At 36.9% G+C, this 24509-nt stretch overlaps 1 protein-coding gene across 1 annotated transcript; it reads left to right on the top strand.

Annotated features, from left to right (window-relative positions):
• The first annotated feature begins 149 nt into the window (after positions 1-149).
• Positions 150-23820, top strand: LOC113044108 (probable E3 ubiquitin-protein ligase HERC3). The gene is made up of 25 exons (XM_026203733.1): positions 150-277; positions 1545-1867; positions 2952-3111; positions 4653-4729; positions 4818-5039; positions 5174-5265; positions 5548-5678; positions 5977-6131; positions 6983-7056; positions 7538-7662; positions 8469-8528; positions 10029-10140; positions 12056-12245; positions 12356-12519; positions 12700-12813; positions 12998-13021; positions 13107-13196; positions 13723-13893; positions 13998-14141; positions 18125-18291; positions 20066-20129; positions 20590-20672; positions 22128-22311; positions 22400-22502; positions 23397-23820. The coding sequence occupies exons 2-25, from the start codon at positions 1642-1644 to the stop codon at positions 23603-23605; spliced, it is 3141 nt and encodes a 1046-aa protein (XP_026059518.1). The 5' UTR covers positions 150-277; positions 1545-1641; the 3' UTR covers positions 23606-23820.
• Positions 23821-24509: the final 689 nt, after the last annotated feature.

Genomic DNA, 24509 nt, shown 5'->3' with positions numbered 1-24509 from the left:
TTTCTTGTACAATTACTGATGGCAAAACTTTAAATCAAACCAGTCTCCAACAGAGCATTTGTTAATAAACTATATTAATTCCATGATGTGCACATCAGCACCACATTCATGTAATGAACCCATCGTCGCCCTCTAGTGACAGAGCTGGCTGACAGAAGTCACGTGATCAGTGACGACGTAATCTCGTAACTTCCTTGTTTTTGTGGGACCCATTAAATTGAAACCATTCCAGTAACATACGGTCAAAATAAACAGGAGACGCAATGCACATTACCAGGTAAAGTTATCTGATTTAAATCATCTCCCTAAATACCTGTTTATTTCTGACTTGTGTTAGACAGGGCATGGCGTTTGTGTGATGACAGTTTAGTGAGTGTCAGTGCGCAGTTATGTGTCAGTTTGTCCTGATATTATCCCGAATATTAGTATTGAGGTAAATTACTGTATTTAACGCATGCACAGTCCGATGAGATGTTTGAGGATTATTATCTGCAATATATGAATTACATCATGATTTGGCTTATTAAAGACATGAAATGTGTCAGGCTTGTTCTTGCAGGCCAATCTCAGATTGGACTGGACCCACATATGAAAGATTTCTGCTGTTTCTAATACCTAACGTTAACTAGACGTTTCTGACCATCATAGGCACTTTTTATTAGAAGGTTCGGAAAACGCCCTTGACGTTCATAAAATCGATGTGAATGTCGAACTTTTTGAACGCGCCAATAACGCGCACAAAGTCGAATGTTCGGAACGCACACATGTTCTAAATAATTAGTAATTTCGAAACGCGCCTAACGTATATTTTGTCCCAACAATAAGGTTCGAACGTTCTGAATTGGTTCATGATGCTCAAAAATATGATTCGAACGTTAAGAACACGCCTATGATTCTATAGAAAATGTATTCTAGCGTTCAGCAGTACCCATTTATAAATATAAAAATATTTCCGTTGAAAATTAGATTCAGCGGTTCTGAACGTAACGTTGCCTTAACCAACAATTCGACAGAATTCGATTAAAACGTTTCCCCAAAACGCCCTTAGCTAATAGTCCTAAGTTCCATTGAACTCAGTCTATTGATAACAACGGAACTTGCCTGGCGAAAATAAATGCTTTTGTGAAGCACATTAAAATAATTGTAATATTCATGATGACAGAAGCATGGTTATATATTGCTAACAAATTGTAAATGTATACAAATATTTTGTCCGCCCGATTATGATAAATGAGTACACAAATCTGTCCCCTACCTAGACCTATACACACACTTAACTTTTGTGCATCCATGAAAATTGATGATTCAGTAGGTTTTGGATTGGTAAATCTGTATTTTTTTTATTTTTTATTTAACCACACCAGGTGGTTTATGATTTGCATTCTCATCTCAAGGGCCCGGCTGTCCACACTAGCTGTCATTTACACACACACACTGCCCAGTATGGAAAGAGGAATGGGGTGTGACCACTTCCCTTCCCCTCTACTGATTACTCACCTATTTGCTTTCCAGCATCTCATGCCAGACTTTGCGTTTTGTTCCAGATCCGTCACGTACAGGCGGAGACGGCAAGGCGGAACAGCCTAGGAGCTCTCCCTGATTCCAGATCCTTCCATCTGTCTCCCTCTTTATGTGTGAATCATGATGCTGTGCTGGGGAAGCAGTGGCTCGGGTCAGCTGGGCATCGGGGTGTCGGAGGTGGCTGTCTTTGAGCCGAGGAGCTGTTGCATGTTCGACGGGAGGGGTCTTAAAGAAGTCGCGTGCGGCAGCCAACACTCGCTCTTCCTGTTGCATGATGGGAGCGTTTACGCCTGTGGCTCCAACAGCTGCGGTCAGCTGGGCCATGACAAGGGAGGATGGAGGCCAGGTAACTGACATAAACTGATGCTCGTATCTACAAATGGACTTCGACATTAGGATTGTGTAGCTGATGCTAAATATTAGATTTAAATATGCACACCACACCTATTATTCCATTATTTTCAAATGATTGGAACCCATTTAAAATTATTTAAAAGTTGATTCTAATGTTTATAATGTGCCTTTGCCATAAATTGGTATTATGTAATTGTGTACTTAAATTTAACAGCTTACAGCTATTCAACCTAATTCACAAAGTTACCTGACATTATCTGTTCCGACACAGTTTAAAACTCAGATTTTATTACCATTTTCTAAACTGTAGTGAATAAACCGTCCTAATGTGAGAAATCTTGAAGGTGTCTGAATACATTTTGGTTTGACTGTTGGTTTTTCATCATCATTTTTCTCAGAAATGAGGTAGCAAACCAGTCATTTGCCCTGGATATAGTCCTATAAAACATTTCTTGTTTGATCATGCTATTATTGTTATTGCAACTGCATTTACGGTCAATGATGACAGCAGATCTAGTTTTATCCAGCATGCACTGGGACTCACCAGTCCAGGGCTGCTAATCCGTTTATAAGAAAACAATTCCAAGTAGCAGACGGACTCTGAAATGTCTGTGCTAATAAGATGGCACCTTTTGTTCGATAGAAGGCCCTGTTTAGTGAGTTGGTAGGAGGGAGGTGTAAATGAAGCCAAGAAACTAGTTGATACATTAGAGGAAAAAAAAAGCATTACTGCTTGGTTAAATCTATTCTATGTCCAGTGCGGAAAGCAGATACTGATTCAAGAAACTATATATGAATCATATATGAATGATGCAGAATTGAAGAAATGCATTTTTGTGTGGTTCTATAAATAGCTGTATAGGCTATTATTTACATGTTAAGCATGGGATTCTTAACAGACGTTGAGCAAATATTCTCTTTTCCCCCCGTCAGGATTGTAGATTATATAGATTCAGATGTTGTTGTTTTTTTGGTGCTACAGTGAAAAGCTCTTGAATGATGAATGATGCATCTATCAAGCAGCCATCCTTGAGAGTGATATTGCAATCTAATGGCTGTTTGTGTGTCTTTCGTAGAGCTGGTAGGAGCTCTGGATGCTCAGAAGATCGCCGGCGTGTCGTGTGGGCAGGCTCACTCTCTGGCGGTGAACGAGCAGGGGCAGGTGTTTGCCTGGGGGGCCGGAGAAGGAGGGCAGCTCGGTCTGGGTACGGCTGAAGAGGCAGTCCGTGTGCCCAGGTGAAATGTTACACACTTCATGCAAGATTTTGTGAATAAATAAAAACATTTGATGAACTTTACAGTATATATGGTGATCTGCAAACTTTCAGCTGTACATGAGAACATTCAACACTCAAGTTTCAAGCATGTGATGCATTGCTTCCTGTTATTTCTTTTATACGTTCCTTTTTAGTGGTGCAAACGCTTTCTCAGATGCTGCTTCCTTTGCATTGTAGCGTCTGCTCTAGATAGGGGAATCTAATGAGGATTTAATTGCCTCGTGCTCGTGAGGGGGTCCCAGCATGGGGGCTTTCACACCGCAGGGGGCTCCCGAACGCAAGTGATTTGGACTTCATGATAGTTAGGATATAATGTGCTATTACAGAATGCTCTTCTGATCTGTTGTGGCTCTAGTACTGCTGAATAACCCACAACAGATAAAACATCACTTCCTGACACGCAGCTCTTCATTTGAATGCGGACATCACTTGTCATCTTGTTATGTGAATGATTTCATGAGCGCAATGTGGTCAGTGAGTTAATGATTAAGGGTTATTTATTTGGTTTTGTGGTGTGATGAGATCAAGTCCACTGGCCTTTTGTGATTGTGAGAATCTTCGTGAGCAAGTAAATTATTTGATTTCTTTCAGTTACCAACAATAGTGCTGTACTCTCAGATTCATGTAATATAAAGTAGTCAGCATATGTAACTTTTTACAACATTACATTACAACAATGTATCCACCTGCTTGGAACTTTGATCCTTTTACATAATCATAAATGACTTTCCTATGTATTATTATTATTATTATTATTATTATTATTATAATAGAACAAATTGTATAATTATTTTATATTTTTATTTATATAAAAAAAGGAATGTTTTTGTTTTCTATAATTTTTCTTAGTTTTTCACTTAATTTATTTCATCCATTAATTCATCAATTAATTCCGTAATGCACCAAAAAAAAAAAAAAAATCCATCCCACAAAATTGCAGGTTATGCAACAAGGAATATGTAAGGAACTTCTGGGATATTCATATTATTTATTTATTTATTTATATAATACCTTCTTCAATGGATTTTGCACAGATTTGTAGCTCCCTTAAAATACATAATTTTATTATATATATATATATATATATATATATATATATATATATATATATATATATATATATATATATATATATATATATATATAAATAAATATAAATTATTATTATTTTTAAAATTGAATTTTGACTAAATTGAGCTTTTAAATGGAATTGATAATTAATGAATTTGATCATTAATGAATCTGTCACTTTAACAAAATGTTGAATTCTCTAAATTTAACATTTATCATCCATTCCTCCACATTTCACAGATTTCCTCCCACAATTGATGCAGAAACAGAAAAAAAAAACATATTTCCATGTGGCGTTAGTCATCACTTTATATGAATATGTAAACATTTATGTATTTTCTATTGTTCATCAGTTGATTTACCAGGTACACTTCTTGGGACATGTCATCCAGAACTTTCTTTCTTAATGAAGAGTATCTATTTCTTTAGGTTGATTAAAAAGTTGTGCGAGCATCGAATCTCACAAGTGATGTGTGGCAACCAACACTGTATAGCACTTTCAAAAGGTAAGTGGAGACTTCTGAATAGTTTTGTTTTCTGCTGTACTTCTGCTGTGCCGGTAAATGAGGTTTCCCGCTGTCCTCCTCGTCTCAGATGGTCAGTTGTTTGTATGGGGAGAGAACTCCAGCGGTCAGCTGGGATTAGGGAAGGGAGAGCCCAGCACTCTGTCTCCTCAACCGCTCAAATCTCTGAGTGGGATCCCACTGGCTCAGATCAGCGCTGGAGGAGACCACAGCTTCGCCCTGTCGCTGTCTGGAGCCGTGTTCGGCTGGGGGAAGAACAGCGCCGGGCAGCTGGGCCTCAATGACGAGCAAGGTGAAAAACACACTGACATAGAGGTTCAAAATCTGGTAACCGAAACATTGCTGGTTTGAATTCTGCAATGGATTTGAAACAGTACTTAGAGGATAGGATTAAAAGAGGCATGATTTTTCTCTGTGATCTCATAGATCGGGCTGTTCCCTGTCACATCAAGTTCCTGCGCTCACAGAAGGTGGTGTACATCAGCTGTGGAGAGGAGCACACTGCCGCCTTGACAAAGGTATTGATCAGTGTGCTGAAAAACCTGTTTTTTAATGCAAAACACTGTTGCCCTTTAGCAATATTTTACATATGTATCCAAATGTAAAAGTCTGAATTTGAGTCTAACTGCTGTAGTTATCTATTAGTTTAACAATTATTCTGTTTTTAGTTACCGTCTGAAAATGTTTCGATCAGAATTCCCGAACTATAGTAGGTTCAAATGGAAAGTTGTTCAATTGTATTTTGTCCTGTTCAATCCTGAAGCACTGAAGCATTGCTGTTTGTGCTGCGTTTGCTTCAGGAAGGGGGTCTGTTCACATTTGGAAACGGCTCAAGAGGACAGCTGGGCCACGATTCCACCAGAAACGAGCCTCTTCCACGCAGAGTTATGGAGCTCATGGGCACTGAGGTGTCTCAGATCGCTTGTGGGCGGTAAGTATATGCACTAGACAAGCTGCACATTCCTGTGTCCATCTGTTTTAGATTGGGGAATGTGCTGATAGCTTTAATTTTGTGTCATTTCCAAACACCGTATGAATAATGCACATGTTTTTTTAGCATTTTTTGAATAACCGTAGTGTTTTTAATACAGTTTTAAAACAATTTATCAATAATACAATATAAATTTAATTTAACAAAGAAGCATTATATTGATTGAAAGTGACAGTAACATCATTTATAATGTTAAAAAATGCTGTTCTTTTCAAATGAATGTTTTATTTGGTCACAGGCACCACACCCTGGCATTCGTGCCCTCCACAGGACTGCTTTACGCTTTCGGCTGCAATACTCAGGGCCAGCTGGGTACAGGTCTCAGAGGAAATGCTAAGAGCCCACTTCCTGTCGGAAACATCCAACCCCTGTGCATTGGAAATACACACACAAGTATGTTCACATGTTTTAATAGATTAAATAAAGAATCAAAATCGATTCTAACAAGCCAAGTATTAATTTACTGATTTGCACCATTATTTAACGTCTTATCTCATATTGCGCATGACAAGGCTGTGGTAGTTTCTGATTTTTGCCGCTCCGTTGTGTGGGTCATTATGGAAATGATCTGTGTTCTTTTATTTGTGCGTTGTCGTGACTTTCTGTATTTTGAATAGAGGTAAATTTGAGCACACTCATATGTATTTTAGTAATGTACATGGCTATAATGAAAGAAAAACCTCCATTCAGTGTCACTGTAGTCGAGTGTTTTGTTTTGCAGTGCCATGCTTTAATGGTTTTCCATCTGAAGCAGATACAAAGGGTTTGCTTTTTTGAGAGAGTGAATAATTAGTCCTCTAACTGGAGTGATAGGGATTGTTATAGAGACTGTGTTTCCACGCAGGGATGGTCAGATATAAATAGACTGCACTGAAGAGTATCTGTAGTTTGGTTTGTGATTCATCTGATGGCCTTGAATCTACGTGTGTGTGAGAAAGTGTTGTTTTGTTTTGATGACCACACAGAAGGTTGAATGCACTTTGCAGTTTGTAAAAAAAAAAAAAAAAAGAAGTAATTATTTAAAAACGAGTCTATTTAGTTCTCCTTTGTAAGGTCATCTGTCCTGTATGCAGACACTATTAAAATGATTGAACACTTTTAGCATAAAGTAGGTATGCATTGTGCCTGGTTGATAAGTTTGAACTCATTAATAACACGCATGTATAACTAACACTCCTCCTTCATATGCTTGGTTATTATATAGCTACTGTGTAAAAGAAACCACTTATGTCTTTTGTCTACAGAAGGCGAGCGCTGCACCATCCGTAAAATTCACAGTGGAGGCGATCACAATTTCCTGTTGTTGTCTACTAAGGAGGTAACCGTGCTGATTTTCACTGGAGCGTCATTAGAGCTGTGAAACAAGGCTGCTGATGCTGTACTGATTGTTTGGATAGGTTTCCTTTACAAGAATATTCAATAAATTAGTGCATTCTTCAATATATTTTCACAAATTATAAAGTATAGTGAGTCTGTACCTCTTACTATTAGCTGCTGTGTTATTTTAATATTTACATTTAGGCAGTTTTACACTTGTTAGATATAAAAATAAAAAAAATAAAAAAGTTGCTGCTAGGAGGTCAGTACCTTCTCTTATCCACATGGTGGCATCAACATCACCGCAGTGGTTACATCAATATAATGGACTCTCACTGATGTCATATGTTTTGTTTCTTCCTAATTACACCAATTAAAGCTTAATCCATTAAAACCGTCTTATTGTGTTTATACTTGGAGTATATTGTGACCTGTGGTCGGTCGTAATGTTTCGAAGTGTTTGTTTGTGTGTTTGAAAACAGGGTGCATCTTGTCCCGAGGATTTCCGCATTATGAATGCCACCAAAAGCATCGCTCTGATTAATTCTGAGAGTCTGGACCGCTGGAGGATGAAGCTTCATGACAGCAGCGATTCAAGCATCACCAAGTGAGTGTGTGACGTTATCCGGTTTGATTACAGATTACAGTTCCACTTGGCAACCAAAAGTGTCCACCAAGGCTGCATTTATTTGATAAGGATATCGTAAAAACAGTAATATTGGGAAATATTATTGCAAATTTAAGAAACCATTTTCAATTTGAATACATTTTAAATTGTAATCTATTCCTGTGATGTAAAGCTGAATTATCAGCATTATTACTCCAGTCTTCAGTGTCACATGATCCTTCAGAAATCATTATATTTACATGTATTCATTTAGAAGACACTTTTATCCAAAGATAAAATGCAATTCCATGATATGCAAGTGCTATAAAAAGTTAGCAAGGTTTATTATTATTATTATTATTATTATTATTAATATTATCAAAATAGAAAACAAGCAGTTAATGAATAGTGCAAGTCCAAATGGTGCAAAAATTTTGAAAAATTCAAAATATATATATATTTTTTTTAAATCATTCCAAAAAATCATCATATGATGATTTGCTGCTCAAGAAACATTTTATTATGATCAGTGTTAAAAACAGCTGTGCTGCGTGATAGCAGTAATTATTATTTGATGAATGGAAAGTAAAAAAGCATTTATATCAAATAGTAATCTTTTGTAACACTATAAATGTCACTTTTGATCGATATTATACATCCTTGCGGAAAAGAATTGCTAAATAATGACTGATTCTTTTTTTTTAATATATGAGGTCAGTTGTGATGTATCTGTTCAAGAATGTTATATAAAATATTCATTATTATGTTGATGCTGGATTCAAATCTCTTGACTCCTCCCCATCTAGTGACATCATACTCCTGTTTTCCTCAATTGCGTGTTGGAATGCCAGCTTTTTGGACCAAAGGTGAGCAGTTAAGATGTTTCTGTCTTGTCAGTAAGCGTATGCACACAGGGTGATAATCATGGAGCGCAGGGCACTTGGGATTTTTCCACAGGTGACTTCAGCTTGACGTCAGTAGGAAAATTCTTTGTAGACACAAGCAGAGCTCCTGGTTACAGCTCTTCCTGTAAAAGAACAGTGTCTCTTACAGAGCAAATGGGACTTGATGGATATCTTTATCTGATGAGAGAATCATTCTGCCTCATTCTTCCTGGTGCAGTCCTCGATGTTCATAATCTGCACTGCAGCCGAGAACATTTTAAGAGATTATCTGGTTACATAAGGTACAACTGATGTTGCTGGTGTTCAGACGGGGCATTATGGGTTGTGAGGTCAAATCTTCATTTTAAAATGCAGTTTTGTGTATGTGATTAAAACTCTTCTGAGCACATGTCCCAATGCTGGGTTGACCAGCGTTTAGAGCAACACATGGTGCCATGGACTCTATAGCACACATTTATAGCATTTATTTTAACTGGTTTATTTAATTCATTTGAAGAGAAGAGGTTTCTGTACTTTTAGACATTTGCACCACAATTAACCTCTGACTAAAATGAATTCATTGGATCTGTCAAATCAAGTTAAATCGAATGTATTTGATTAAGTTCGGATCGAATGGATTTGAATCAAAACAGTTATTAATAGTTAAACACTTTTTAGATGACTCAAGTTGAAAAAAAATAAAAAGAACTGAGTTGATTTGAAATGTGTCAGATTGCTCAAATCCAACTAAACTGAATTATAATGAATCAGATCAGTCATATCCAGTTAAATCTAATTAAATACATTAGAAACAAGTTGAATCAGATTGATCAAATCAAATTCAAATGGACCAGATTCTATTAAAGTCAAATCAAATCAGTAATTGGATTTAGCTGAAGGAATCAAATGGAATCTAAATGATTAGAATCGGATTGGATTGAATGTAAAGGTTAAACATATCTTGCCATCTCATTGAAACTGGACTTGAACTTGAAACCCGACTTTGTTTGTGACCAGTCATTTGTTATAGATGAGTCTTGCTTAAAACACACTGGCTCTGGTTCATGTGCTCGTGCGTGTGGGGTTCACTTCTCTGTAGTGCAGGGATCAGCATCAGGCTTAAACACCTGCGGCTCTGTATTTACACCCAGCGTGTGATCCTGCTCTCATCCCTTCAGAGCGACAGGCACCAATAAAGAGCAATGGAGAGGAAAGAGCTTAAATCTCCTCACCTCAGATCCATCTATTTGTTCATCTGTTCCTTATCTAGTCCCCATGCACTTGCTTGGAGATGCTAAATCTCACCGTTATGTGTTTCCAAAACAGTTTTAACTAATATAGTAACTAATTCAGCAAACACAAACCGTTTCTAAAATCTTCAATGAGTAAATTAGATTAGTACAATATCAGATTTCATACTGTGTAGCTTTACGACTTATTTCAAAGCGTTTAGATACTAATTTCCACCTGCTGTTTTCACAGTGATGACGGGCATTTCAAAACCAACCCCAAAGTCCCGGGCATCGATTTCAATGCTGTTAAGCTGCTTTTTGAGACGCTGATGAAACCAGCCTTCGCAAGACTTTTGGAGCAGGTTTGTGCGTTTCAAATGTTGACTTCATCTTCTCATTTATTTAGGTCTTTACAGCACTGCAGACTCTGCTGCAGATGTTATTAGGTTTATAAAAGCCTTGTTTGTGTGTGTTACTGGGTGAAAGTTGGTATACTTGTTGTTATAACTCTAATTAAAGGAATCATAGCTCCTTTTTATAAACTACTGTTCTAAAGTTTGCAGTCTGTAGGTTTTCTTTCAGTGTTTCTCTAATACTCACTAAGGTTGCATTATCTTTGGGTAAAAATTCTGTAAAACAGTAATATAGTGAAATATTAATACATTTTAAAGTAACTCTATTTGTAAATTTTTTAAAATGCAATTTATTTCAGATATGCAAAGCTGAATTTTCAGCATCATTCCTCCAGTCTTCAGTCAGTGTCACGTGATCCTTCAGAAATCAGTCTGATATGCTGATTTAATCAGTCCCTCCAGAAAAACGCGATTATGCGATCGCTTGATTTAATGCATAATCAGCCAAAGGCCGCATATTTATGCGGGGTTGCATAATTTCAAATACGCCGCTCTTTTGCCGCATAAATTACCGATTTCAGAAAGCAAAATATGTGGGGCTACCATGATTTCATAATCCCTGTATTTTAGTTGCAAAAAACTCACATATATATTAGCAGAAAGATGAAACATGTTGCATTTCCCCCTATTGCCATGGGAACCTTATGAAGTGACGTAATTACATGACGTGAACATCATCTGCAAACCCCGCGGTGAAACCAGGGTGAAACTTGAAGCGCACAAATCATTCTTATTTGCCAACAAAAATAAGCGCAAAAGAACACGCGAAGCAGTTTCCCGATTTGTTACATGACAGTGGAGCCAAATTATATTGCGAGAACTTGCAAAAACTGCGGTTTGATGAAATAGAGAAAAAAAGGTGATTCCCCCAACACCCCCTTCTCACTAGGCTACTTACACTGTTGTAGTTTCATTCAGAAGTTGATGCAACTTTACAGTTGTAAGATTGCACTTTTTTTGTTACAGAACGGTACCAAAAACTTACAGTTGTAATTCTATTAGTAGTATGTAAAATAATTTACGTTGCAGTAAGAGATTGCAACTTAAATATTCTGTGATTTAGTATGCTCACTTATCATAGGAAGTAATAACAAATTACTCTTTACATTAAGGTAGTAGCCTAGTGAGAAAAAGGTGTTGGGGGAATCACCTTTTTTTTCTCTTTTTTTTTTTATCAAACTCATCGCATAAAATTGCAAAAATATCCCACATATTCCATTGCATTTTTTAAGAAAACGTGCCGCAAAATCATGGATTTTTCTGGACGGACTGCTTAATGGTTGAAAAAAATCAAAATATTAAGAATGTAAAAAAAAAACAGCTTTATCTTTGTGGATATATTTTTTCAAGATTCTTAGCCAAATAGAAACATAAAATCAAAACACCATTTATTTGAAATCCTAATTTTTTTGTAAGACCTTTACAGAAACGGATTTTAAAAAATCATGTTTTTTTGGTGTGCGTTCCAATTATTCTCAATCAAACTGAAGTTGGGTTATTTTGATTAGGTTAAAAAATACAAAAAAAAACAGCTAACACAATAAAATGAAATAAAAACATAACAATAAAACATGATATTTGAACATTTCACCCACGTTTGTGTTTTATTTATATTCATATATACACATACACACACACACACACACACACACACACATATATATATTTTAAATTGAAGAGATAATTTGTGTTAAAATATATTTTAAAGCACACTCTATATTTTATGATATTGATGCTGATTTCAAATGATCTTCCTCCTAGTGATGGCATACTTCATACTGTCGTCAGGGGGGGAAAAATCTTACTGATCATAGTCTGTTTATGTGTATGTTTTAATAATAAATGGCTCATAAATGTGTTCAAGGCCACGAAGAGCTTTGAGAGTCTCCTGATCCCCCAGCTGACCTGCTCTCCTCCTGACGTGGAAGCCATGCGGATCTACCTGATCCTGTCTGAATGTCCCGCCCTCCAGGACTCCAAAAACTACATCTCTCTCACCATCCCTCTAGCCATGGCCATCCTCAGACTGGACGCCAACCCCAGCAAAGTCCTCGGTATGCACATCTTCCACTGCCTAGAAACATCATTCATTACTTAGCTGGAAAGTTTATCAGAGTTCAAGATCGAAGGGGCTTTTGAAATGAATCTTATTCTTGTTTCTCAGATAACTGGTGGTCTCTGATGGATTGCGAGGTTTTCTCCAGACTAGTGGAGATGTACAAAAGCATAGTTGTGTTTCTGTTGACTGGCGGGAAGGCGCTCCTGATGCCTGTGTTTCTGGAGAGCTACACCAGCGCTGCCCTGCGACTGCTGGAGAAGCTACACAAGGTACGGCGAAAATCCACAAAACTGTTTTATAAGTAACTAATTAATAAGCTATTAGGTTGAATATTCCCCAGCATCAGAGCTGAATTGCTGTTTTTCATCTGTTTTTGCGGACAGGCTTGTGTAATTTAGCTTGCGTTGTTAAATGATAAACTAAGTGTTGATCCAAATATTTTGGTGCAGGTCAATCTGAAAGCCCGTCGTGTGGAATACAACCACTTCTACATCCCTGACATCGCCACCCTGGTGGACATCCAGGAAGACTACCTCAAATGGTTTCTGCGCAAAGCTGATATTGTGCGTATATTAGTGCACATATGTAGATTTTCCGTAGATGGACTGCAAAAGCTATATGTTAATGTAAACATGAGCTAGACCGCACTGTGCATACAAAATGTCACGGTTACACAAAAAAAAAGCCTCAAATTTTGATTATACCGAGCTGAAAAATAACATTATTCATTGTTTTGTCTTGTCGTAGAAAATGCGATACCCTCCAGTGCAGGTATGTTGGTTAAATAGCTCTTTGTAAATGTATTTTTTGACAGTTGTGATGGTCTCAGCTTGATAATCTGAATCTTATTTCCCAGGGTTCTGTCACGTTATGTGCCTATCCGTTCATATTGAACGCGCAAGCCAAGACAACCGTGCTGCAAACAGATGCTGAGCTGCAAATGCAGGTAAAAAATTCTTAAAATGTAAGTTATTCCTGTGATGTAAAGCTGAATTTTCAGCATTATTACTTCAGAGACACGTGGTCCTTCAGAAATCATTCTGATACGCAGATTTGCTGATCTGAAACATTGCTTATCAATCATGAAAAAAGTTATGCTGCTTAATGTTTTTGAGGAAATTGCAATACATTTCTGTTAGGATTCTCTGATTAATAGATAAACGTAAAAACGGTAAGGAAAAAAAAAACAGCATTTATTTGAAATAGATTTTCTGTGGGAGTCTGTACTATTCATTTTAACAAATTGAATGCATGCTTACTGAATAAAAATCTTAATTTATTTCAGAAAATATCATAATGGGAAGTTAAGGAGTACATATTGCATTAGTCCATGGTACAGCCTGGTAAAGTCATGATTTGCTGTTGATTTCCGAGTGGATACAGAGAAATTGCTCTGCCTGCTATTACTTCTGATTCTTGACTCTTATTATTCAGCCTCTTTGACTAGTATTACCTGCTTTATTAATGTTCAGATGGCAGTAAGCGGCGCTAACTTGCACAACGTCTTCATGCTGTTGACTATGGAACCTTTGCTGGCTAGAAACCCTTTCATGGTGCTTCACGTTAGAAGGAACCACTTAGTCAGCGATGCTCTCCGGGAGCTCACAGTCTACAATGACGTAGACTTGAAGAAGCCGCTTAAGGTTTGCCTTTATGGATTGTTGTCTGGTATATATTGTAGCATATTTTGGCCAAGACCGCCCACTTATACATAAGTTGACTAACCGAGATTTACTGATCATTGCAGGTCATCTTTGATGGAGAGGAAGCTGTGGATGCAGGAGGAGTCACTAAGGAGTTCTTCCTGCTCCTGCTTAAAGAGCTGATGGATCCAATCTATGGCATGTTCACCCAATATTCAGAGTCCAATCTTCTGTGGTTCTCTGATAAAGTGAGTTCAGCTTAGTTATTATCATAAAATTCAACATAATTCTAAGATACTGAAAACGATTTATAGTAAACCTGATGAAATTACATAATTTGAATGCAAAATGATATTTAATTGCATATGCACTGTACTCCAGTACAGTACTTAATGTTAGTTGCAATGTTTGATTTGAAGAGCCTGAAGGATGAATTGCATTTGGTTCACAGGTAACAATACAGTGCTGCAGTGATGACATTGATTTTGTAAGCCAGCCAGGTTCCCTGTACAAAAACCCAATAGGATTTTTCCATTGGATTATTGCAAAGAATTAGCTCTGTTACCAACAAAAGATAGTTTTTTGTTTTTTTTTTTGTTTTTTTTTTTTCATCATGGTAATCTTCACAAATTAATACACCTCTTCTGAATTTTGAATCCTTAGTACAAGTAAAAAAGCTAAATGTACAAATCACACCATGTTTGCATGATTTCAACATAACCACCATTAAACATCCATCAGCTCTACATTCTCCAAATGTAGTTTTTTTCTGCTTTCATTTTTCTGGATTTTGATTTTCAATTTATTTTTTCTAGACTTTGTTTTAACCTGTTAAATGTCACCCCGTCCCGTATACGGGACGCCTACGTTGACTATACTATATTACAATCAAATCTAATCTAATCTTGACAAACTATATATCGTTGGAAAGGTCTAAGACTCCCAAATATATATTTTACCAATTTTTTTTGTTGAAAATTATGTAGGAAAAGTAATAGATGAATTTATGACAAGAGTGCACCCTCAGAAATCTAAATTACAAAAGGAGTTTTGACCTTTGTTTAAAAATAATACTTCCTCATTGCCTCTATCACATTTTAGGAATCATCAGAAGTTATATATCACTTGAAAACATAAAATCTCAAAATTCATCCTTTAAAACCCATTTTAAAATCAGACATTGCATTACCATGTAAATGGCACATCAAAATCATGTTACAAAATGTTTTCAGTCATGAATTATACAAATTTAGGTTTGTATCATGCACATTCAAGTCTATCTTCAAAAACGTGAGTGACAGTTAACAGGTTAATGGTTAAATTTAAATTGCATGGGGAAAAAAAGCATGTCTAATTTAAATCATGAAGCTTACAATATTAGCAGTTTTTTTAAAGTTTAACAAACATATTAAGGCCATGAGAATTTTTTTATTTTTAATCAAATTCTGTTTACTATTTTGTGAATTACATTTTAATGGTTTAATTAAATATGAATAATCAAAAGCATCTCTAAAAGATGAGGACTTTGCCACATTCTGCATTAATAAAATTCAAAACATTTGTGCATAATTGTTCCACACGACCATCTGTCAAGCTCATCTTACCAGCAAAAACACATTTGTTCACATCCTTCTCTTCATTCTCTGAGGCAGAAGTCTCCAAACTCATCCTTTCTAATCATCCTACTACTTTTGACTCATTTGATCCTATTCCATTTCATCTCCTTCAATCCATTTCTCCTGCAGTTGTACGTGCACTCACTCACACCAACACATCCCTTAACTGGTGTTTTTCCCTCAGCATTTAAACGGGCTCGTATAACCCCACTTTTAACCCAACTCTTTTAGAGGACAACAGACCGGTTTTACCTTCTTCCTTTCATTGCAAAAACACTTGAACAAGCTGTGTTCAACCAAGTCTCTGCCTTTCTCACACAGAACAACCTCTTCGACAGCAACCAATCTGGCTTCGGAAGTGGACATTCAACAGAGACTGTCTTGCTCTCAGATGTGGAAGCCCTAAGACTGGCAAGAGCGGAATCCAAATCTTCAGTACTTATATTGCTGGATGTGTCTGCTGCTTTTGACATGGTTAACCACCAGATTTTCCTGTCAACCCTACTGGCAAAGGTCATCTTAAGAACTGCACTCCAGTGGTTTGTATCTTACCTCTCACATAGGTACTTCAAAGTATCTTGGAGAGGTGAGGTGTCCAAGTCACAACATCTAACTAGTGGGGTGCCTCAGGGCTCAGTTCTTGGACCACTTCTCTTCTCTGTCTACATGGCATCATTAGGTTCTGTCATTCAGAAACATGGCTTTTCATACCACTGCTATGCTGATGACACTCAACTCTACCTCTCATTCCATCCTGATGATCCGACGGTAGCTACTCGCATCTCAGCTTGTCTAATAGACATTTCTTACTGAATGAAGGACCATCACCTTCAACTCAACCTTGCCAAGACAGAACTGCTTGTGGTTCCAGCAAACCAATCATTTCATGACAATTTCATCATCCAGTTAGTTACATCAATCATAACCGCTTTAAAAACAGCCAGAAACCTTGGATTTATGATTGATGGTCAGCTGACTTTCTCAAACCACATTGCTAAAACTGCCCGGTCCTGCAGATTTGCTTTATTCAACACCAAGAAGATCAAGCCCTTTCTTTCTGAATATGCTTCACAACTCCTTGTTCAAGCTCTTGTTCTGTAAAGGCTGGACTATTGCAATGCTCTCCTGGCAGGTCTTCCAGTCATTTCTATCAAAACGCGGCAGCAAGATAAAACATTTTATGATACAAAAAGAATGCACATCACACCTTTTGTTTACTTATTTGGACTGGCTACCAATATCTGCTTGCATAAAATGCAAGGCATTAATGTTTGCCTACAGAACCAGCACTGGCTCTGCACCCCTTTACCTAAATTCATTACTTCAGACTTATGTGCCCTCTAGAAGCTTGCATTCTGCAAGTGAACGTTTACTTATTGTGCCATCCAAAAGAGGCACAAAATCACTTTCACAAATTTTTAATCAGATGTTCCCTCCTGGTGGAATGACCTGCCTAAATCCAAGAAGCTGAGTCCTTAGCCATCTTCAATAATCAGCTAATAACACATCTCTTCCATCTTTATTTGAGCCTCTAACTGTAGCACTTTCTATTCTAATTCCATTATTAAAAAAAAAAAAATTGTCCTTTTTAGACTTGCACTCTGTTTATTTAAGAAGAAAAAACGAACACTAGCTTTTCTAATCTTTTTGTATTCTATCTATTTTTTTATTATACATTTAAAGGCAAAAAATGCCTCTAACACTAGCTTGCTCTAATCTTTTTCTATTCTGTTTTCTTTTTATTTATTATATAATAAAACCTAGCTACATGTACTGCATTAAGCTAACTGAGACTTGTTACTTGCATTGCTCTTTTGTTGTTTTTGATTGCTTCCACATCAATTAGTGATAGTGTTGATTAAACAAATAAGTTTTAAGTTTTGACTTAAATTCACTAAAAGAGGTGACTCTTCTGAGTGCCAGGGGACTGGTTTCTGTTTGTATGTGATGTGGTGATAGTTTTACTCAAAAGAAGTGGTAAAATGTAAGAGAGTCATGTAGTGACTCTCAGAGCAATTCTAGAGATCATGTTCATGTGTTCATATACTTGTATATTGAGAATGCAGAGGCAGAATACACATGAAACCAGAGGCAGCAGAGGCTGAAACCATGTGTCTGTGCCATTCATTCACACAGAACAAGCAGGATTCATATTTAAATTGTATTTTTGCAGCTTAACATTCACTACTCTAGTCCATACCATATTGTGCGTTAAGTGTACTGACCTACTTTTTATGTATCCATCCAAAATGTTGCAAATTCCGTGACATTCTGCATTACACAGTAAATTATTTTTTTTTTTTTAAATCATAGGGCCCTAATAGACCTATTTAGCCTCTTGTTAGCAACTTTTTCAAGACAAGTGCCACGTGAATGTGAACATCAACAGATAATCTTATCAGCCTGCTGATATTGAAATATCTGAGCCAGTTCGGCTGTTTTCATGCAAACATGATGATCCTGCAGGATTTCTGTATGGAATGATGACCTCCAAAACACCTCAGCTGTGTGCAAAACTGTTAATCGAAATGTAACATTTTTGAATAATTAAAGGGTTGTTATGGAAAGATAGATAAAGGATTCTTGGTGACATGCCTGTTTTTTTTACATTGCAGTGTTTTGTGGAACACAATTGGTTCCACCTGATTGGGATCATCTGTGGTTTGGCCATCTATAACTCCACTGTGGTGGACTTGCACTTTCCTCTGGTGCTCTACAAAAAGCTTCTGAAAGTTTTGCCTACACTGGATGACCTGAAAGAGCTTTCGCCTACAGAGGGAAGGTATGCAGCATGATGCTTTTCTTGACTTTGCATTGTGCATCCAAAAGTGTTTTTCAAAATGAAATAAAAGTAGGCGAAACATTTACCAAAAAAACAACCTTTTTGCTATGAGATGGTAGATCGTTTAAAATAGGATCCACAGGTGCTGGATCCAGATTGTTCAAATTAAGCCCTATCTTTATCTAAACTCGTACCACTTAGCCCTTGAAGGCATCATGTTGTTGTTTTTCATCAAAAAGCCATCACTCGCTAATCAAATCAGCTCGGCCTCCCACAGACCACTGTATCCCAACCCCTCCCCCCCACGAGGCTTTACTGAGAAATCGAAGTCCTGAGCAGACTGCACAGATCAATGAAGAGCAACTGTTTTTAGTCTAATTTAGCCCTACACTCAGTGTCCTTTGCCACTGCGTTACATAAACAAGTTGTTTTTTATAACGTTAATTAAAAGCCACCCAAAAAGCTTTTTGAACTGCTCAAGTTTGTGAGTCACCATTAGACCACTAATTGTTTGCAGAAGCAAACAAGCCAGCCCAGAGTTGATGGCCAGTTCAAGTCTGTAATCGTGTTGGTGGTTTGCGGTTTCAAGGCTGTTCCCACATAGTTTTTGAGTCGCGTCTTCTTATGAAAGCAGCCATCAGTAGACCTTGACCTTGCAATTATAACTTTAAGACCAGCATCAGCAAATATTGCACAGCCGCCCATGGTGGATGATTTGATTGTGTGCTAATGCCTTTAAAAGGATCAAGGATTAATTGGTTTCCACTCAGTTAGATGTGTTTGACACATTGTTGGATTCACTCGTGGACGGTTGTTATCTGATCAACAGCTCAGGAACAAATACAGAGATTTACAGCAACTTCAAATTGAAAAGGAAGCTAAGTTTCTACTTTATTTGACTTTAAGATAAACAAGTCAAGTCACTTTTATTGTCACATCACCACAGCACATGTGAAACTCTTGGATGCTTGCTGCAGAAATTGCAGAAACAATGAACATATAACCATACAGACTTCAACAGGTGAAAATGTGCAATATGCACATGCATATAGTCAGTACACACAGTGTACTATTAGACATACTTACAGTTAACACTGCACATTATACGCAATATGTACATACAACCTGTGCCAAGTACACAAATGCAGACCAGGGTTGTTAAAATTTCACCTTTCTTTTTTTTTTACTTAGTTTTTATGACTATATATGACTATTTAAATCCCTTAAAAAAAAAAAAAAAAAAAAATATATATATATATATATATATATAATCATTGATATTTAATCACTGATAATATATATATATATATATATATATATATATGTATGTATATATAAATTGTTTTTAATTTTTTTACCATGGCAGAAATGAACATCAGTATGCAAGAAGGCATTAAGTTACTTATACATGTTTCTTCTTTTAAATGTAAACTGAATATATTCATACAGCTAGCTTATAAACATGTAAATCTTTCTTCTGTATGACCGCTTGTGTAAAAATCCCTGCAAACATCATGATTTATACATGGTTTATAGAGTCATATATTCAGAAAACTCATTTGTTAAAGTAGGTGATGATGTGTGGCCCCTGTCCTCCTCGGGTAAGTCTGGGGTTTGCTTTTATACCCTGCAGCTGGTGAGCTCTGATTTACAGAAGAAAAAAGATAATTAAATGCCTGTCGATGAGACCTCAGTGAGAACGCTTTCCAAAACTGTAGGGCTGCTTCAGATTTTCATGAACTGTTTGTGATTGTACGTGTTCACCTGTCTGCAGGAGTCTTCAGCAGCTGCTGGAGTATGAGGGCGATGTGGAGGAGACCTTCTGTCTGAACTTTGCAGTAAGTTGCTGGACACTAAACTAAACAGGAGCCCTCAAATTAGGCCACGTCAAGTCAAGAGCGTTTGTCTGATTAGAGTAACATCACTGATAATTCATATGAAGCAAGTCTCTGCTTTAGTAAATAAATTCAACCTGTCTTTAATATCACACACATGCTACAAAGATGGTTCTGATTTGATGTGTGCGCTTTTAATCTGGAAGATAAAGAGCCTTTGCTCGTTTGCCATATGTCCCGTCAGCATTTCCTATTTTTATGATGATAGAATGACATTCAGCAGATGTTTTTTGGTTTACCCAACCTTATTTAAAATGTGAATCAGCGCTTTTTAATGTTTCTCAGATATTTGTGCACAAATGTGGAATAGTGATTCTCTCCTTGTGGAATGTGTCGTCTGCATACTAACTGGGATGAAGGGGAAATTGTGTTGAATGACAAAATGTAACAACTATGACCACAGATTACGAGAGAGTATTATGGGATAACGGAGGTTAAAGAGCTGATACAGGGCGGGAAGACCATCGCTGTGGACAAGACAAACAGGTGTGTGTGTCTCTTTAAATAAAGGTCTGAAAGAGGTCATGTTGTTCCTCCCTGTGCTCCATATTTCTGTGTGTGTGTGTGTGTGTGTGTGTGTTGTCAGTGGGGACGAAATTGCAAGGTTTTAGAAGCTGCAGGAACAGATGGGCCAGCACACAAATCCAAACAATCCAAAACACAAATCCAGACCAAAAAAAAAAAAAAAAAAAAGGCATTTAAATGCACGTACATTTGTGATGTATGAAGAATTGTTGCTGCATTCAAGGTTACATTTCAGGAAAAACATTAAGCGGAGATTGTATGGAAAATAAAATGGTTTAAGAAAATAGTATTTGTTTGAAATATGCGCGCATTTGTGTGTGTGTGTGTGTGTGTGTGTGTTTGTGTCCTGTTGTCTGACAGTAAGATTAGGCTGAGGGCCAGTCATCTTGAGCTCCGATCAAGGCCCGTTCCCACACCACACACACACACACGTTTGTTTTTGTGAAAAGTTGGGACATCCCATAGGCGTAATGGTTTTTATAATGTACAAACTGTATGTTCTATGGCCCTTCACCAACCCTACACCTAACTTTAACCCTCACAGGAAACTTTGTGCATTTTTACTTTCTCAAAAAAACTCATTCTGTATGATTTAAAAGCGTTTTGAAAATTGGGGACATGGGTTATGTCCTCATAAGTCACCCTCTCCTTGTAATGCCTGTGTCATACCCATGTCATTATACTGAGTTGTGTCCTGATATGTCACAAAAACATGCACACACACACACACACACACACACACACAGATCATGTCTTAATTCACTCAGTCTGGTGCATGTGAATATGTGCAGTTGTGCACTGGATTACATTCATCTGATATGCTTTATTGATCCTAAAGGGAACATTTTAGTTCAACATTCCCTTTCAGTGGCATGTACAGTAAAATTGATAATAATAGGTAAACTCTTCAGGGCAACCAACACAATGTTCTAACCAGATATGACAAGAATGTAAAAGATCATGCCCTGTTCTAGATGCAACAAAATCAACAAAAATTAAGCTTTTTAATTCTTAGGCCCACAAAATCAGTTTTTTATGACAATTCAGCAATGCATTCAAATAAATCTTATTTATATATTCTAATTTCGTTCTGTGATTTAAATTAGATTCTTACTATTTGTACAGTATTTTTAACTGCTTTTTTATCTAATGGGAATTATCATTATATAATGTTCTTTATCTTTATCAAATGACTGTAATATCATGATTTAGAGAAAAAAAAAAATACAATCAGTTAATACCATATTTATAATTATTTTTGCATTAATGTAATGAGTGAGGTTTTGTTTACTTTACAGTAATAAGAATTTAAAAACGTGTTTATTTAATAATAAAATGTGATTAATTGTCATAAGAAGCTAGATGCATACAATATATATAGCACTTTAGTGTGTCTTTTTTGTGTTTGTCTCTCAGAAAGGAGTTTGTTCAGGCGTATTTACAGTATGTGTTCAGTGATGCCGTACAGGAGCAGTATTCGGCCTTCTCCAGTGGTTTCCTGAAGGTCTGTGGTGGGGAGATCCTCTCTCTCTTCCAGCCCTCTGAGCTCATGGCCATGGTGGTGGGAAACAACAACTACAACTGGGAGGAGATGGAGAAGGTGGGGCACGTTTCATACAGCTTATGCTGCACTGTCTTAAGACACTATGTTAATGCCTTGTGTTGCATCTCTTCTTTTTTTCACCCAGAATGCCTCCTACAAGGGCGAGTTCTCTGCATCACACCCAACGGTTAAGATGTTTTGGGAGGTGTTTCATGAGTTTCCCTTGGAGAAAAAGAAACAGTTTTTATGTAAGTGAGAGTCAACATTGTAACGGTTGTTACTATTGTATATATAATACACAACTGTCTGAATATAAAGTTAGAGTAAAGACCTGTTCAAACCAAAAGTGAAATGAAAATTCAAAGCAAAATTTTCATTTTAATTCTACTTAATTTTTTTATTTTTTTTTTATTTATTTTTTTTATGTATGTTTGTCATTTGTATTAGTTTTTCTTTGTAACTTTTAATTTTAGTTCAGTTTAGTTTCTATTAATTTGCAGTTAGGGTAATTTTAACCTTGGTTTTGGCACCATATGAACAAAACAAAAATATTTGTAGAAGTATTTGTTGGTCTTATTTTTTTATTTTTTTTTTATAGGGCTATCAAAAAATAAAATTACTATGTTCATGTTAAATGATAAATACATAACTTAATGTGCTGTCATGTTTACTATTGCTTATTGTAAAAATCTAGTCATTTGAAAAGGAATTCACATAATCTGGAATTTCACATAAGGGAGAAACATTCCCGCATGCAGATTTTGCGCCAGCACCAAGTTTTTCACAGAATGCTGCTTGCTTTGAAATGCTGCAGAATTGCAATGTCTGCAAAACAAAACCAGCCCAACTGTTAAAATCTAGCCCAGTCACGTTTTTTCCATGAGGGTCGGAGGCCGTCTCAGTTGAAATTGAGTTCTGGAGGGTGGGGATTGCTTTAACCTGCAGACTAAAAAACAATCTGTGGCAACAGTGTAAAAGTAGCCCAGTTCTGATTTGTCAACACTGATATGCTGTGACTTCTGTGTAAGTGGTGCTTTGCGCATAAATACATCATTGGACTAGTGACATTTTTTTTTTTTTTTGTGCTAATGCAACTGCATCTTTACAACGCAGACCAAATAAGTGCTTTTGCCTTCCGGCAGTGTTTTTGACAGGCAGTGACCGCATCCCCATCCACGGCATGGCCAGTCTACGCATCGTCATTCAATCCACTGCTGCAGAAGAGCACTACCTTCCTGTGGCCCACACCTGCTATAACATGCTGGACATGCCCTGCTACCAGACCAAAGAGACCTTGTGGCACCGGCTCACGCAAGCCGTGGAGCAGTACGAGGGCTTCAGTCTGGTCTGAGCGAGATCTACAGAGTTTGCTTTCTGTATGCTGACACTGCACTTTAAACCTGTGGAGAAATGGAAACGAACGCTGCTCTCGCATTTATTTTACCACAGACGAGCATATCCGGAGTCTCGTATGAGTAAATCTATTATTTTCTTATTTTTACAGACTTTTCACTTGCTTGTTTGGTTGAATCTTGAGATGTGCACAGTTTTTTTTTTTTTTTTTTTTTTTTTTGCTTTTTGGTTTAAAGAATATTTTTTTAACTGACACAAATACATTTTAAGATTTGGATTGAGTTGTTGGTAAAATAAATTAATTTGCGATCTTTATATTTCGTAAATGTAATTATTTTTTAATCAGATTTTAAAACCAATAGGTTGCTCTTGTCTAGACCACGTTATTTTGCTAGGGGTGTCAGAACCTGTTCCTGAAGGGCCACTGTCCTGCAGAGTTTAGCTTCAACCCTAATTTAACCCACCTGAACCAGCTCATCAAGATCTTTGGATTGACTAGACGCTTCCAGTCAAGTGTTTTTGAACTGGTTGAAATGAAACTCAACTCTTCTCCAAGAACAAGCTTGTACACCACAGTTATTTTGGCAGTTTGAATTTCTGGAAGGAAATAAACAAATTTTAAACAGATTTACTGGTTAAAGCATATATAACACCCACTAAATGCTCATTATTGACCACAGATGAGTGGTTAATCCCATTCAGAAAGAGCCATTGCAACCCTACAAATTGGAGGCTTTTCAAATAAAGCCCAATCAGCACAGTACACCAGTTTCAAGCCAAATACATTTGGATATACATGTCTAATCCTGATCTTGGAGGGCCAATGTTTAGCTCCGACTTATCCCAACACAACTTCCTGGAAGATTTGTGTAATCCCGCAAACCTTGTATTACATTTGGTTA

This window comes from Carassius auratus, chromosome 26 (assembly GCF_003368295.1).
Source record: "Carassius auratus strain Wakin chromosome 26, ASM336829v1, whole genome shotgun sequence".
Taxonomy (NCBI): domain Eukaryota; kingdom Metazoa; phylum Chordata; class Actinopteri; order Cypriniformes; family Cyprinidae; genus Carassius; species Carassius auratus.
This window is presented reverse-complemented; position numbering and strand designations above follow the sequence as displayed.

Excerpts from the sequence above, each read along its gene's own strand:
- LOC113044108 (XM_026203733.1), top strand. The coding sequence starts at position 1,642 with ATGATGCTGTGCTGGGGAAGCAGTGGCTCGGGTCAGCTGGGCATCGGG. Across the intron at positions 4,730-4,817 it reads CTGTATAGCACTTTCAAAAG|ATGGTCAGTTGTTTGTATGG; the intron begins GTAAGTGGAGAC and ends TCCTCGTCTCAG. Across the intron at positions 18,292-20,065 it reads CTTTCGCCTACAGAGGGAAG|GAGTCTTCAGCAGCTGCTGG; the intron begins GTATGCAGCATG and ends ACCTGTCTGCAG.